At 44.0% G+C, this 15,154-nt stretch overlaps 1 protein-coding gene across 1 annotated transcript; it reads left to right on the top strand.

Annotated features, from left to right (window-relative positions):
• The first annotated feature begins 11,861 nt into the window (after window positions 1-11,861).
• On the top strand, window positions 11,862-14,340 carry RNASE10 (ribonuclease A family member 10 (inactive)). Its single transcript, XM_080809883.1, has one exon. It carries the CDS (start codon window positions 13,487-13,489, stop codon window positions 14,132-14,134), a length of 648 nt encoding a protein of 215 aa, XP_080666009.1. The 5' UTR covers window positions 11,862-13,486; the 3' UTR covers window positions 14,135-14,340.
• The last annotated feature ends 814 nt before the right edge of the window (window positions 14,341-15,154 follow it).

The raw sequence follows: 15,154 nt of genomic DNA, 5'->3' as shown, positions 1-15,154 counted from the left end.
TTGTTTGGAGATAAATTCTCTGCCAAGGTCTGCCAATCCAAGTGAACTTGGTGTCTAATCTCAAGAAAGTACAGAAAAGACTGAGTTTCTCTTTGGTGAGCGGTTTCTGTCCTTGGCATTGTAGCCTACCGTTTAAGAACATCATGCCCATAGGACTGGCTTGTCCGCTGGTGACCTTACCAGGGTCTGTGGGCTTCATGTGGAAAAAGCCTCTGCTCCTTGAACCACTTGTGCCCTCCTACCCCCACCCCATCATCATGACCTGAGCAGGGCAGCAGAGACAACTTCATGAAGAGAAAGCAAGCCCCTTTACTCTGAAATTTTAGCTTTGGTGTTTTCCCATGTTTTCTTCATGTAGGAAAAAGATCTGATTTGCAGATTGAGGGTTCCTCCCATTTCCTTGCTAGGCCTTTTTTTTTTAAATACTGTTTTTGGCTGTTCTTTCAAGATTGTTTTCCTACATGTGAATTTGTAAACATGGAGGTCTGTGAGCTAATTTCAACATTTCAGTAATCTTTTTTATTTTTTTATTTTATTTATTTATTTTTTAAATATTTTTATTTATTTATTTGACAGAGATCACAAGTAGGCAGAGAGGCAGGCAGAGAGAGAAGAAGGGAAGCAGGCTCCCCGCCAAGCAGAGAGCCCGACACGGGGCTGAATCCCAGGACCCCGGGATCATGACCCTAGTCAAAGGTGGAGGCTTTAACCCACTGAGCCACCCAGGCGCCCCTCGGTAATCTTTTTTTAAAAAAGATTTTATTTATTTATTTGACAGAGATCACAAGTGGGCAGAGAGGCAGGCAGAGAGAGAGAGGGGGAAACAGGCTCCCTGCTGAGCAGAGATGCAGGGCTCCATCCCAGGACCCTGAGATCATGACCTGAGCTGAAGGTAGAGGCTTCATCCACTGAGCCACCCAGGCACCCCAACATTTCAGTAATCTTTTTCTTTTTTTCTTGAAGATTTTATTTATTTATTTAACAGAAAGATAGAGAGAGAGGACAAGTAAGCAGGGCAGCAGGCAGAGGGAGAGAGAGAAGCAGGCTCTCCGCTAAGCAGGGAGCCTGATTCGGGGCCGGATCCCAGGACCCTGGGATCATGACCTGAGCTGAAGGCAGCCGCTTAACCAACTGAGCCACCCAGGTGCCCCACATTTCAGTAATCTTAATGAAAACCACAAGTTTACTGTAAATAAGACCACAACATGATATGGGACACCTGGGTGGCTCAGTCGACGAAGCATCTGCCTTTGGCTCAGGTCATGATCCTGGAGTACTGGGATGGGAGTCCCATATCAGGCTCCCTGCTCAGTGGGGAGTCTGCTTCTCTCTCTCCCTCTGCCACTCCCCTTGCTTATGCTTTCTCTCTCCCCCTCCCTCTCTGTCTGAAATAAATAAATAAAATCTTAAAAAAAAAAAAGACTACAACATGATAACTCATATTAAGTTTATTTGAATTGTATCAACCCATTGAGGCAATCCTCGTTATCTCTCTTATCAAAAACTCTTTGGTAAGTTTTTTTTTTTATTGATACAACGAAAAAATTAAATGTAGTGATTTGTAAGTATAATAGCAAAATCTCCTCAAAACTTAAAATTTTTGGTACCATCTGAGAATTAGGTCGGGTCAGATCAGGCATTTGGTAAATAGTAACCACCATTTGTAAAATCAAACTTCTAATCTACCCAAATTCCTAATCTACCAATGGGGCATGCTAAGAACCCATGGACTCCAGCTTTGGGAACCAAATTTTTGGTGATTTATTGCCCACTGCATATTTTTTTGTTCACCTCTTGTTTATAGTTTTATCTTGGGAGTCGTTGGTATGAGTCAATCCTGTGAGTCAGAAAAACACCAGCTGTACAGAAAAAATGTACAGACTAGGGAGTGAGGACAAGGACCCAAAGGGGCTCTAGGGTAAATCCTGCCGCCAACTCCGGAAGCCCTATGGCCATCGGGCCTTTCTGGATGACTTTGTCATCTCTTCTCCGTCTAAGCAAGAGAAATAAGAGTAACAATAAATGTAACTTATAGGGACTCAAGAGGGTTGGGAATAATAAAAGGTGTCCCTCCGGATTAAAAGATTAGAAGCCACCCAGGGATGCCTGGGTGGCTCAGTTGGTTAAGCGGCTGCCTTCGGCTCAGGTCATGATCCCAGCGTCCTAGAATCGAGTCCCGCATCGGGCTCCTTGCTCCGCAGGGAGCCTGCTTCTCCCTCTGCCACTCTGTCTGCCTGTGCTCGCTCGCTCTCTCTCTCTGACAAATAAATAAATAAAATCTTTAAAAAAAATAAATAAAATAAAAGATTAGAAGCCACCCATTTAGCTGGTATATCTTCTTTTGATTTCGGGGGCTTTTTGCCGATTGAATTAAATGCGGTTCCACTAAAACTTGTTTGACAACTACCTCAAGTTGAAATATCACATAATGACAATTGTTTGAAAGGTTGGGTCTTTCCCTGGAAGGTTCACTCTTTCGGTATTTCGTGGCCATTTTAAAAGAGGCCAAATACTGCCCCTGTCATTTACTGGTCTTTTGCTCCTGGGTATTTTAAAATCTGAAGTTTGCTAGAGTCTTGTTTCCACATTTATAAAATGGGGTATAGTATCAGTTACCTCACAGTGCTAGGTGAGATCGTGTAAAGAGAGCGCTTAACACAATTCCCTGGCACTTAATCAGCACTTTATAAATGCTACCCACTATTTCTTTTCACTCGCAGGGACAATGCCTTTTGTTATAGGGAACCACACTAAGTTGATATTGACTACAAGCCCAATTAAACGTATCAAGATTTGGGGAGGTAATTTCATTTAAAAAAAAAGGGGGGGCTGGGAAAGAAGATGAAAGAAGATGAATGTGAAAGAAATGTGTCTCACACAGTCGAATCTTACACAGTATGACCAGCTAGTAAAACAGAATTTGGGGGGCGGGGGGTGTAATGGAAACAAACCTTAAGAGTCATGTGCTCTGAGGTGACTTTTATCCTGTGTTCACCCATAGCACTGGCCCCACGTGCAGCCAGGTTGCCCTGAGGATGATCTGAAGGAGCATGTGTAGTGAACACAAGAGACAATGTCTGTTTTTTTTGTTCAACTTCCTCTCTCCCAGGGCCCGGCTGACTATATTGGATCCTGGTTTCCTTCAATGTCACAGTGGGGGTAGGGAATGACAAATAGAGGACACAGTACTTCCCACTTTCCTGGTGTCACTCCTTTGGTCTCCAGTATTGATTTTCACCCACAGGCATACACCCCTCTCCTGCCCCCTCCTCAGCCCAGAGAGCATTCCTTTCCCATTCTGCTTCTGGCAGTATGAGGCCTTGGCTGACAGGGCTCAGCCAGAGGTCCAGTGTGTGGGGTGAGGTTTGCCAGCTCAGTGCGGAAATAGTGCACTTGAGCCCCTCCCACCCTATGCACACCCTTTCCCCAAAACTCTGGTGTTTTGCAAATCTCCCAGAAGGGAACAGCCAGAAGAGGAAAGCAAAAGTGGGTCAGGGAATGGTTTGAATTACTGGAAGCAAAAATCCAAAAACAAAACCAAAAAACCGCCCGTCCTCACTCATCCCTCATTTCCATTTCTCACAGAGCTCTCAGGTCTCATTTTTGTAATTTTCTTCCCCTTCAAGACGATTTTTTAAAAGATTTTATTTATTTATTTGACAGACAGAGATCACAAGTAGGCAGAGAAGCAGGCAGGGGGTGGGGGAAGCAGGCTCCCCGCTGAGCAGAGAGCCTGATGCAGGCTCTATCCCAGGACCCTGAGATCATGACCTGGGCTGAAGGCAGAGGCTTAACCCACTGAGCCACCCAGGCGCCCCAAGATGATTTTTTAAAAACTTCTTATTATGGAAAACTTCAAATGTGCCCAAAGTGAGAGAAGAGTATAATTAACCCCTAAGTGCCCAGCACATGCAACTCAACAATAATCTATGTTTTGTCCATCTGTTTCATCTCTCCTTCCTATTTTTTTTCTCCTTCCTATTTTGTTATTTTTATTTATGTGTTCATTTATTGCTAGAGTATTTTTGAAGCTAATTATGAATTTATTTTTAATGGACTCTCCCCCTCCCCCGAGTTGAAGCTGGGAATTGAGCAGAGGAGACCAAGTCTGGTGAACTCAGCCCCTCACCCTTCCTCCCCAGCTCTCCATCATTGCCTTGTGGGTCGAATCAAGTGCAAATACAATTTCATAACTTGATTTTTATTCTTCCAGTAAATAATGTTGTCCATCTGTGCTAGGCACTGAGGATAAGAGAGAGAGGATACTCTCCATTTGGTGGGAAAGAAAAAATGTAAGAGGCAACACTGTTGGTTTGGCCTGATTATTTATACAGTTGCAGCAGGAGTGTTCATTTGACTCCATAGAACTTCTTAATCTGTTTTGTAAATCTAGAGCCATGTATTATTGACAAGGTGACAACATTTACTTCTTTCCGGAAGTTTCCTTCAGGAATCTCAGGTTGGACTTTTAAAAGCCTCTATCATTCACTACATTGGGTTTAGAAAAACCAAGCCCAAGAAACTCATTCCTCTAGGTTTTGCCTATTGTACCTATAAATTTGGGCAAATTGCTTTCTTCTTAAGGTCCTCACAATTTCAATTTCCTGACCTGCCAAGGAGTGAGCTTCCTCACCTCCTGCAAAACTGGGACCCTGTAAACAGGTCTGCACAAGTTTTCTGAGAGGACTTTGTACACATTAGTTCATCATAGTGGATTAAACAAACATCATTCTCAGAAATGACTTCTGGGCAAGGCCTTGGTTGCATCACTGGTTTTTCCATTATATCCTGATAAAAAGGAAGACAAATTCTCATTGAACTTATGCAAATAACTACACTGCCATGAAAAGTAAGGAGACTTGGTAAGTTTCTGAATTCTTGGTGATGATGTGTGAGTCAGTAAGAAGGAGACATCATTTAAGAATGTTTATTTCAGTTTTAAAAAAAGCAGAATCTAGGGCACCTGGGTGGCTCAGTGGGTTAAAGCCTCTGCCTTCTGCTCAGTCATGATCCCAGAGTCTTGGGATCAGCCCCCCATCGGGTTCTCTGCCTCAGCAGGGAGCTTGCTTCCCCCTCTCTCAGCCTGCCTCTCTGCCTACTTGTGATTTCTGTTTGTCAAATAAACAAATAAAACTTAAAAAAAAAAAAAGCAGAATCTAGTAATTTGTTATGGATTACAGAGAGTTTAAGAAGAAAAAAAAAATCCTTATTTGGATATTCAGAATAGAACATTAAAACAGCATCAACATTGAAATAGACATTAAAACAATATTCCAAACAAATAACTGCAAATTTCCCTTATTAGTTCCTTCAGTCCCATACAACTAATTCCTATTCTGCTAGATCTTGTGTAAGCAGTCCCATGAAGTTGTTTGCTAATTGACCAAGAGTTCTGGAAATTTTGGCTCAGTCCACTGGTTTGGTATGAAAGTTGTCTAAATGATATTAACTCAAAAGCCTGTCCTTAGGAATCAATGCTTTAAAGGGTCAATGGCTTGAAGTATCTGGTACAGTCCTTTTTCACGAGGCTCTGACACCACCTTTTATCAAAGATACAAATTCTCATTGGTATTTATAACGGAGCCTTCAGGCCAGCAGTAAACAAAAACTACCTATAGGTGACAGAACCTTAAAATGCCCGTGGTTAGTTTATAGCTGATAATCTTTAGATGTGAAAATGTAGGAAGGTTCATAATAAGAATAATGCACCTCACAAGGAAATTTGGTTGTTTCTTTGGCATGTAAGTCAGTAATAAAAGCCATTTCAAAAAAAATTTTAGACAATATGTCTTTAAAGATAATTAAGCCTATTTCAAAGAAGCTAGTGCATGTTACTTGTGCTGATTGATAAAAATGGATGAATGTAATTTTTATAGAAAACGCAACCCAGAATATTACTGAGCTGGCATCTTTCCTAGCAGAGGTGTAGGATTTAGATATAATTTGGGGAGTTCATTCTGTAGACTTTGTTGGTTCTGGAAGTTCCTGTCGCACTAGAGTAGGGATGGTTGTGGTCTGTTTTACTGATCATATGTTATTAGCAAAACTCCTCCAATATTACAGAAGGTGCCAAAATCACTCAGTTAGAAAGAACAAGACGCACTGCTGTAACTCCCTAGAGGATCATCTACCAAACGGAACCAGGGCTAGACAGGGCCTACACCAGACAAGCCCAGACCAGGGAGACTGCAGAAATTAGAGGTGACAAAGGAGTATAAGGATGAAAGATCTGGGGTCACCAGGGTGGCTCAGTTTGTTGGACATCTGCCTTCCACTTGGTCATAATCTCAGGATCCTGGTCAAGTCCCATGTCAGGCTCCTTGCTCAGTGGGGAATCTGCTTCTCCCTCTGCCTGCTGCTGCCCTGTTTGTACTCTCTGACAAATAAATAAATAAAATCTTTAAAAAAAAATAAGAAAGAAAAAAAGAAAAGAAAAATCCAGCACAGTTTAGAAGGGTGGAGTTCTATGGGTTTGACCAGGTTTATGTGAGTTCATCTTATAAATGTGAATTGTCAGGATTCTTCTTAAGAACTGAAAATATCCATCCTATATGAGATAGATATTTATAAGATTGTTTTGAGCATCAGTGATAACCAGTTGTTCTCTAGATCCATGAGAAAATGACTTCAATAGGACCAGAACATCAGGGGCAAGATAGATGGGATAAAAGAAGGAACAACTGGTGGGATCCTATAGGTCAGAGTCCCGCCCCCATTCTAATGCCTGCAAGCTATGTGGCCTGAGACAAGTCACTTACCTCGAGATTACTGTAAAACAAGGAAATAATTTTAGTTCCTTTTACTTATTGAGGAAGTTGTAAGGGTCATATAAGGTCATTTAGGTGAAAGTAAACTAAAATGCAAAGCCATCTGATTAGGTCCCCAGAAAGCCTAAATACCACCATTGTATGAAATGGAAGAAAAGGCACTTCCTCTGCGTGAAGTCAGCTCTGTGCCAGTTTGCACAGTATGTTGCTCAGAGCACGATTAGGTTTTGGTCTCTACGTACCTCGTGCTGGCCACCTCTGAGTACAGGGTAACTTTCAGAACGGTTTCTTTCTTTCTTTTCTTTCTTTCTTCCTTTCTTTCTATTTTTTTTTAAGATTTTATTTATTTATTTGATAGAGATCATAAGCAGGCAGAGAGGCAGGCAGAGAGAGAGAGGGGGAAGCAGGCTCCCCACTGAGCAGAGACCCCCCCACCCCAGGCAGGGCTCGATTCCAGGATCTTGGGGTCATGACCCCAACCAAAGACAGAGGCTTTAAGCCACTGAGCCACCCAGGCCCCCCTTCAGAACGGTTTCTGTAGGGGAAATGACACTGCATGGGAGCACCAGGAAGTGTTCCCTACCAAGATGCTTGCCCGGTCTCCTCCATGTCTAGGTCCCTTTGGGTTTGGTGGGTCGGGCTAACCGACATCAGGCTCTGCACACTCCTGAGCACTCTGCAGTTCTAATGGAGGTCAGCCTTTGAACATGGGGTCATCTCAAGTAATCTATCCGTCTCTGAAAAATGCCTCCCACTCCACTAGCTCCATTCTGAACCTCGGTGCATCTGGAGGGCATGTGTGTGATGAAAACCCTGGAGAAAAAAGGCAATGGCTTGTTTGGGACCCACAGCGAAGTTGAATCCCTTAGTAGTGAAATGCTGTTCGCTTTCCCTTCTTTTCTTTTTATGTTTCTCATCCTGAGAAACTCCTCGTAGCTTGAAGAACATCCAGCCTGAGGCTGAGCTGGTTTCACACCCATCCAGTCAGCTGTCACCAGGCAGAAGCAGCTGCAACTGCAGGGTGAGGGAAAAGCTCCCGCGTGCCCAGCGGAGGAGCACCGCTGACCATTGCTAATTCTAGCATAACCCCGTGCTTCTCAACCACATCCCCAATCTGGGCTTTCATAGTCAAGATGTTGTATGTCCCTTTCACTACCCTGAGGTGTGATTCTCAGATGCAATCACATGGATTCACACTTACCCCCAGGCAATTCATCCTCGGAGTCCAAGCACTCAAACATCGTTGCTCCAACAATTCTTGACTTTCACTCCTGCATTATTGGTTTTCTTCTCTGCTTAGTCTTTATTATCTGTAAACAAGCTGATGTTGTCTTTTCTTAAAAACAAAACAAAGTAGAAAACCAACCTTCTCTTGACCCTTATGCCCTTTCAGTCTCATACTTTAGATACCTGGTCATATGCTGATGGCTCTGAAATTTGTAGCTCCAGCTCACACTGGTCTGCTGTACAGGCTTCTATAGTCACTATATTTAACTACCGCCTGACATCTCGACTTGAAATTTTAATACACATGTTGAATTTAACATCCACACAGGGCTGAGTGGGGTGGAAGAAGACTGGAGGGTAGATATCCAGTGTAAATAACCGTGTAGGTGAGGGTCCTGTGTGTGCAGACATGTGTTTCTCCATACTGTTAGTAAGCCATCTATAATGAGGCTTGACACTTAATATAAGTGTTTATTTTGCAAAAATTATTGGTTCATAGGAAGTTGCCAAGATAACACAGAGAGCTCTAATGTACCCTTCACCTGTTTCCTCGTGATTACATCTTACGTATCCACATGATGTGTGAAATTGACAGTAGCATAATGTGTGTGTGTGTGTGTGTGTGTGTGTGTGTAGTTCTGTGTCTTTTTATTTTATGTGTGGATTTATGTAGTCACTGCTGCAAACAAGATACAGAATGACTTCATCACCACCAAGATTTCCCTTGTGTGGGTGCCTGGCTAGCTCAGGCGGTAGAGCGTGGGACTCTTGATCTTGGGTCCTGAGTTTGATGCTCCCACTTTGGGTGTGGATATTACTTAAAACAAACAAACAAACAAAAAAACCTACAAAAGGACCTCCCTTGTGGTACCTCCTTAGAGTCACATCTGTGTCCTTATGCCCACCATTCAAACCCCTGACAAACACTGTTCTCCATTTTGCATGGATGTCATCTAAATGGAGTTATAGGGTACACAGCCTTTGATGTTATTATTTCTTTCATGCAGCGTAATGCCTCTGAGATCCATCCAGGTAGTTAGGAGTGTCAGCAGCCCATCCCTCTTTACTGCTGAGTAGGATTGCGTGCTGTGTGTGCCTTCCAGTTTGTTTAGCCCCTCACCCAGTGGAGGACACGTGGGCTCTTTCTAGTGTGGGCTAATACAAATGAAATGCTGTTAACATTCGTGTACAAGTTTTTGGGTGGACATATGTTTTCATTTCTCTGAGATAAATCCCCAGGAGTGTGATTGCTGAGTTGTAGGATAAGCATGTAGTTAGTATTTTTAAAAAATCTGCCAAACTGTTTCCCAGGTAATAGTACCATTTATATTCCCATCAGCAATATATAAGAGACCCATTTTTTTCGCATCCTTGCCAGTGTTCCATATTATCACTAATTTTTTTTTTCATTATAGCCATTCTGATAGATGTGTAGCAGTGTCTTCCCACCGAAGGTCCCTGGGCTTCTTTCTCTGCAGTCCTGTCCCGCCTGGTATTCTGCCGCATGAACTCAAGTTGCCTGGTCCTCCTTGGACTCTCAGTTCCATCTCCTCGTCTCAGGAAGACTGAGGCACTCCGCCCGCGTCCCGGTCTCTGTGCCATCTGGCCTAGAAACTCTCCCCAGGGAGTAAGTTGGAGGAGTAGCCTCATCCCCTTTGTTTCCCCTCTCTCAGTGATCACTGGACTTCATTGCCTTTGTCCAATGCGTTGAAATTCTATTGTTTCATATTATTTGTCCATTTTTCCAGGAGCTTTAGGCAAAATCCAGTCACTGTTCCTCCATCCTGACTACAAGTGGAAGTCCATTACTTTTTTAAGTCCACATTTTATTTATTTTTTAAAGATTTTATTCATTTGAGAGAGAGAGGGTGAGAGAGTGCACATGAGTGGGGGTGAAGGGCAGAGGAAGAGGGAGAAGAAGGCTTCTGGCTGAGCAGGGAGCCCAATCAGGGCTCCCTTGATCCCAGGACTGCAGGATCATTACCTGAGGGAAGGCAGACTGTCGACCATCTGAGTCACTCTTTTTATTTATTTTTTAAAGATTTTATTTATTTATTTATTTAAGATTTTATTTATTTACCTATTTAAGATTTTATTTATTTATTTGACAGAGATCACAAGTAGGCAGAGAGGCAGGCGTGGGGGCAGGTGGAGAACAGGCTCCCCGCTGAGCAGAGAACCCGATGCGGGGCTGGATCCCAGGACCCTGGGACCATGACCTGAGCTGAACACAGAGGCTTTAACCTACTGAGCCATCCAGGCGCCCCTTATTTATTTATTTGAAAGAGAGACACAGAGAGTGGAAGAGAGAGTGAGCATGAGGACGGGGGTGCTCAGGAGAAGATTCTTTATGTCCTCTTCATGTTACCGGTAGACCTCACTGGACCGAATGGGCAGAATGGGCACCACAGAGGGATAGCACACAGGTAGATGGTGAAATGTAATAAATGCCTAGTGTGAAGTAAGTGCTCAGTATTGTTTAGTTGTTGTTATTATACTCCTAAATTATCAAAAGCAGCACTGCAAAAGGCCAGCCAAGTGGACGCTGCCAATCACAGAGACAGCTCCCAGACCACTGTTTGAAAACTCCTGCCTGAATGACAAAGCAAAACATCCTCCTAAAGAGTCTTGTTTATGTCCAGAAGGGGTTTTTATAGCTCCTCAATAATCTCCAGAGTGCTTTAAAAAACATCTTCTGCTGTCACTTTTAGCTAAAGACGTGAATAGGATCAGCATTGTTACCCTCCTGGTTTTGCTCGCCCAGGCTACAGGGACTGGTAGAGATGGTGCTGCTTTGGATTGGTCTCATCTAGGGCTAAATTACCAGGTTTGCAAAATGTGGATGTTCTGATGGGAATGTGAATCTTGGTTGGGTTGGAAACAGGGAGAAGGGAGTGGAGGGCAGTGCTAGGCTTAAGGTACTTGCAAATTTATGATTGCCTCAAATATTCCAATGTTCAAATGAAGCCATGATCCAAGTCTAAAATGTAAGAAGCAAAATTACCATGTTGGAGAGTTGACCCAAATAAAGGCCAAGGATCTTGACGTGCTAGAAACAAACAGGAAAGGCCTGAAGGATGTACATATGGAGAATATTAAACAGTGACTTGATTTGAGCTTCATGGTAAGGTCAGGCGGCAATAAAGCTCAGGATAGTGGGTGGACTCGGGAGTGGGACAACTGACCAGACAAAACTGTCCGCAGCGTCCCAGGCTGGAGCCATTTCCTGCCTTGGATGTCTGTCTGTCCAAATAGCCTTACTTCAAAGTGTCTGTGGGAGCAGAGAGAATTGAGTGAGTGTTTATCCAGTGCTGGTGGGAGGAATGGAAGGTGGGTGGGCTTGGGAATTAAGTCTGGGTTTAAGAGCACAGAGACCAGCAGGAGCCAACCATTTTTCTACAGACCAGCATCCAGGGCACTTTTCAGGAAGAAGGAAACCCTGGGAGGGAAAAGCTTGGGGAACAGGAGAGCACAAAAATCTCTGAAGCTACTTAGGTGTGGAGGTAAGTCTCTGTAGTGTTGAGTGCCCCAGGGAACAAGACGGGAAGTTCTTCTTTAGAAAACATTTTTAAATATTGAAAATTTTCAACTTTAAAGGAAAGTTACAACGATCATACAAAGAACTCCTGAATATCCTCTATCCAGATACATAATTTTAAAAACTTTTCCCCCACATTAAAAAAAATCATTTTCTTTCTTTCTCTGCAAACTCATGTATACACATACATGTAATCTATATTTTAAACGATCTGAGTGTAGGCTGCATACAGTCTGCCCCTTTGTTCCATAATATTTCAGGCTTCATTTTTTTTAAAGAACAAAGACATCCTTTTATAAAGTTTTTTGTTTGTTTTTATATTTAAAAAGATTTTATTTATTTAATTGACAGAGAGAGACAGCGAGAGAGGGAACACAAGCAGGGGGAGTGGGAGAGGGAGAAGCAGGCTTCTCACCAAACAGGGAGCCCAATGTGGGGCTCTATCCTAGGACCCTGGGATCATGACCTGAGCCAAAGGCAGACGCTCAACGACTGAGCCACCCAGGTGCCCCGAAGATACCCTTTTAAATAATCATAGTATAATTTTCAAATTCAGTATAGCAAACATTGATATAATCCTATCTACTCCACAGACTATATCTTAGTTTATCAATTGTCTCGATGTTCTTTTCAGAAATCTTTTTTTTTCTGGGAGGAAATGTCTTTGATAGAGGGATGAAACTGACCTCACAGGACAAAGATACATGTTTTTTCCTCTCAGCACTCATTGGGGTCTTTATTAGTAAGGGAATCCCAGGAGGTCAGTTTTGGAGTTTGGGGGACTTTTTTTGTTTGTTTGTTTGTTTGTTTCATTCTTATGCCATTTCCTCCCTAAGAGTACAAAACTAATCAGCAGGAAATACCCAAGTGCTAAGAGATCTTTAGTAGTAAAAGAGTTCTGGCATTGACACGATGTAGCTTTAACAGGGTCCCTAGATGTGAAATTGGGCATTGCCTCCCCCTCAAAGCCCCACCCGTCCCTATCATGTAGCCTCTGCTTAGGGCTTAGGAATAAGAATGGACCATAGTGCTTTTTCTATTTTTTTTTTTTTTTTATCTTTTGAGGGGAAGGATGGGTAGAGAGGACAGTAATAGATACTTGAATGAACAAAAATTAATTAGGGATAAAAATAGAGAGATAGTCTCCTATGGCAATTCTAGTCCTTTACTGAGAATAAGGCTTTCTATAAGAATTCCTCTTAAGGGGGCCCCTGGGTGGCTCAGTCGGTTGAGCGGCTGCCTTTGGCTCAGGACATGATCCCTGGGATCCAGCCCTGCATTGGGCTCGCTGCTCGGCAGGGAGCCTGCTTCTCTCTCTACCTGCTGCTTTGCCTACTTGTACTCCCTATCTTTTTTTTTTAAAGATTTTATTTATTTATTTGACAGAGAGAGACCACAAGTAGGCACAGAGGCAGACGGGGGTGAGGGGGAGAGCAGGCTCCCCGCTGAGCAGAGAGCCCGATGCGGTGCTCGATCCCAGAACACTGGGATCATGACCTGAGCCAAAGGCAGAGGCTTAACCCACTGAGCCACCCAGCACCCCCAAATAAATAAAATCTTAAAAAAAAGAAAAAAAGAATTTCTCTTAAGGAAAGTAGGACACTGTAATTGCTTGTCTTCTCAACAGTTCTCTTGGGTTATTTGGAATTAATATCTGTGTAGAAGCCACTCGAGGTCAACTTTCCCCACTGATTCCCCATATGCAAACCAATTTCAGAACTGCTTCTCCTGGTCACCTACACATTATTACACAGCAACAGGAATGTTGTGGGGAGGGACCAGAGAAACGGGAAAAAGAGAAGAGAGGATCTCGGCCAGGAGGGCAACGCCGGGGAGGGAGAGGAAACCCTGAAGGCTATGGAGTCAGTGTTTAGTAGGGAGTCTAGGGCCCCTCCTGGAGCCAAGTTGCATCTCAAAGTCAGCCCTTCTGTAACCCTTCCGCCCTCCAGGAAAAATGAAGCTGACTCTGGTGCAGATCTTCTTCATGATGTTGCTGCTCCTGCTGGGCCTGGGACTTGGCCTGGGGTTGGGGCTGCAGATGGCTGCAGCAGTCCTACAGGAGAGCGATCAGTCCCTGAGCGAGCTGTGGTCCAGTGACTCCGAGGACAAGACCAAGGCCACTCAAGGAGAGGGCAGCCAAACTACAGAAACCTTGCTGGTTAGCGACAAAGGAGTGGTGCAGCCGGGCTGGTCTGAAGACACCGTCCTCGGGGAAGACGAAGTTCAGGGAAGCAAGATGCTCAGAGCTGAGCCTCTCCTTCCCGGCCACAAAGACTATCTTAGGTCTGACCTGATGACCAGGGAGTGCAACAGCCTGATGTCACACAAGCTGAAGGAACACAACCGCACGTGCATAAGCCAGTACACGTTCATCCACGAGGATCTGGACACAGTCAAGGCTGTCTGTAACAGTCCTCCAGTTGCCTGTGAGCTCAAGGGGGGCAAATGCCACAGAAGCTCCCGTCCTTTCGATTTGACACTCTGCAGGCTGTCCAAACCAGGCCAGGTCCCTCCTCACTGCAGTTACCTCACTGTCATCTTTGAAAAGTATATTATTATATCCTGTAATGACTCGAAGTTCCAGATAACGTCTGGACAATGAAATGACTTATCTTCTTCATCCTTCCTCTTCACTCTTCTCCTCTTTCTCTTCCTTCTCACTTCTCTCTCATACTGGTTTCCTCCTCCCTGGTGTTCTGCATAAAAAGGTTCTGGGAAGAGAGGCTGGCCTCCTCTGGATCATTCTCCCCTGAGAACACAGTGCTTCTTTTCCCCTAGGTTTCACCCAACTTGCAGTTCGTTCCTAGGGCTAGAGGTGAAAGAATAGAATAAGGATCTGTAGTGTCTCTAGGTCTTCCCATCTGCCATGCCCTGGGAGGAGATAAGTGAAGAACTGCTCTAGTCTCTGTGGTGACTCTGGTCATCAGCCTGTTTCCCAGTCCCTTTGTCTTTGGGTGTGGACTGTAAGAGGTTGACGCATCCTCCACCCACGTCCTTCCCTGCTGCGACCATCACAGGAACCTCCTGGGCTTTCCACACGCACCTGTGAGCTGCGGATGGAAATGAGTGACTCAAGCTGTGACTGCACCTGGTGAACCACGTGGGTCAGGTTTTTTTCTTGCAGCCCTCAAAAGAGAGGACTAGTCTTCAGGCTGTGCTGGGAAAGTGCTGAGTGGCGCAGACAAAGCTAGAACATGTGATGGGCCAAGGACAGTGCTCTTTCATTTGACCCTTCTCAACCCTTTCCTCTCTCCTCCCATCTTCTACTATCTGCCCTTTTCTCTTGCTTCTTTTTCCATCTCTGTTTTTTTCTTTGACATACCCCTCTTACCGTCAACCCCCTTCCTCTGTTTTCCTTTTCCTCTACTTTTTGGGCTCTCCCTGTTCGTTCTCTGAATCCCTTTAGAAACTCATTCAGCCACTTAAGTGTCAGACTCTAGATTTCAGCTTGGGTTATGATCTCAGGGTAGTGGGATTGAGCACTGCCCCCCAGCTCTGTCCTCAGTGGGAATTCTCTTCTCTCCCTCTGCCCCCATCCCTGCTTGCAAGCATGCTCTTTCTCAAATAAATAAATTCATCTTTAAAAATAAAAAATAAAGAAATTCCTTCAGCCAACATGGAT

The sequence above is a fragment of the Martes martes genome (assembly GCF_963455335.1).
Source record: "Martes martes genome assembly, chromosome: 7".
Classification (NCBI taxonomy): domain Eukaryota; kingdom Metazoa; phylum Chordata; class Mammalia; order Carnivora; family Mustelidae; genus Martes; species Martes martes.
This window is presented reverse-complemented; position numbering and strand designations above follow the sequence as displayed.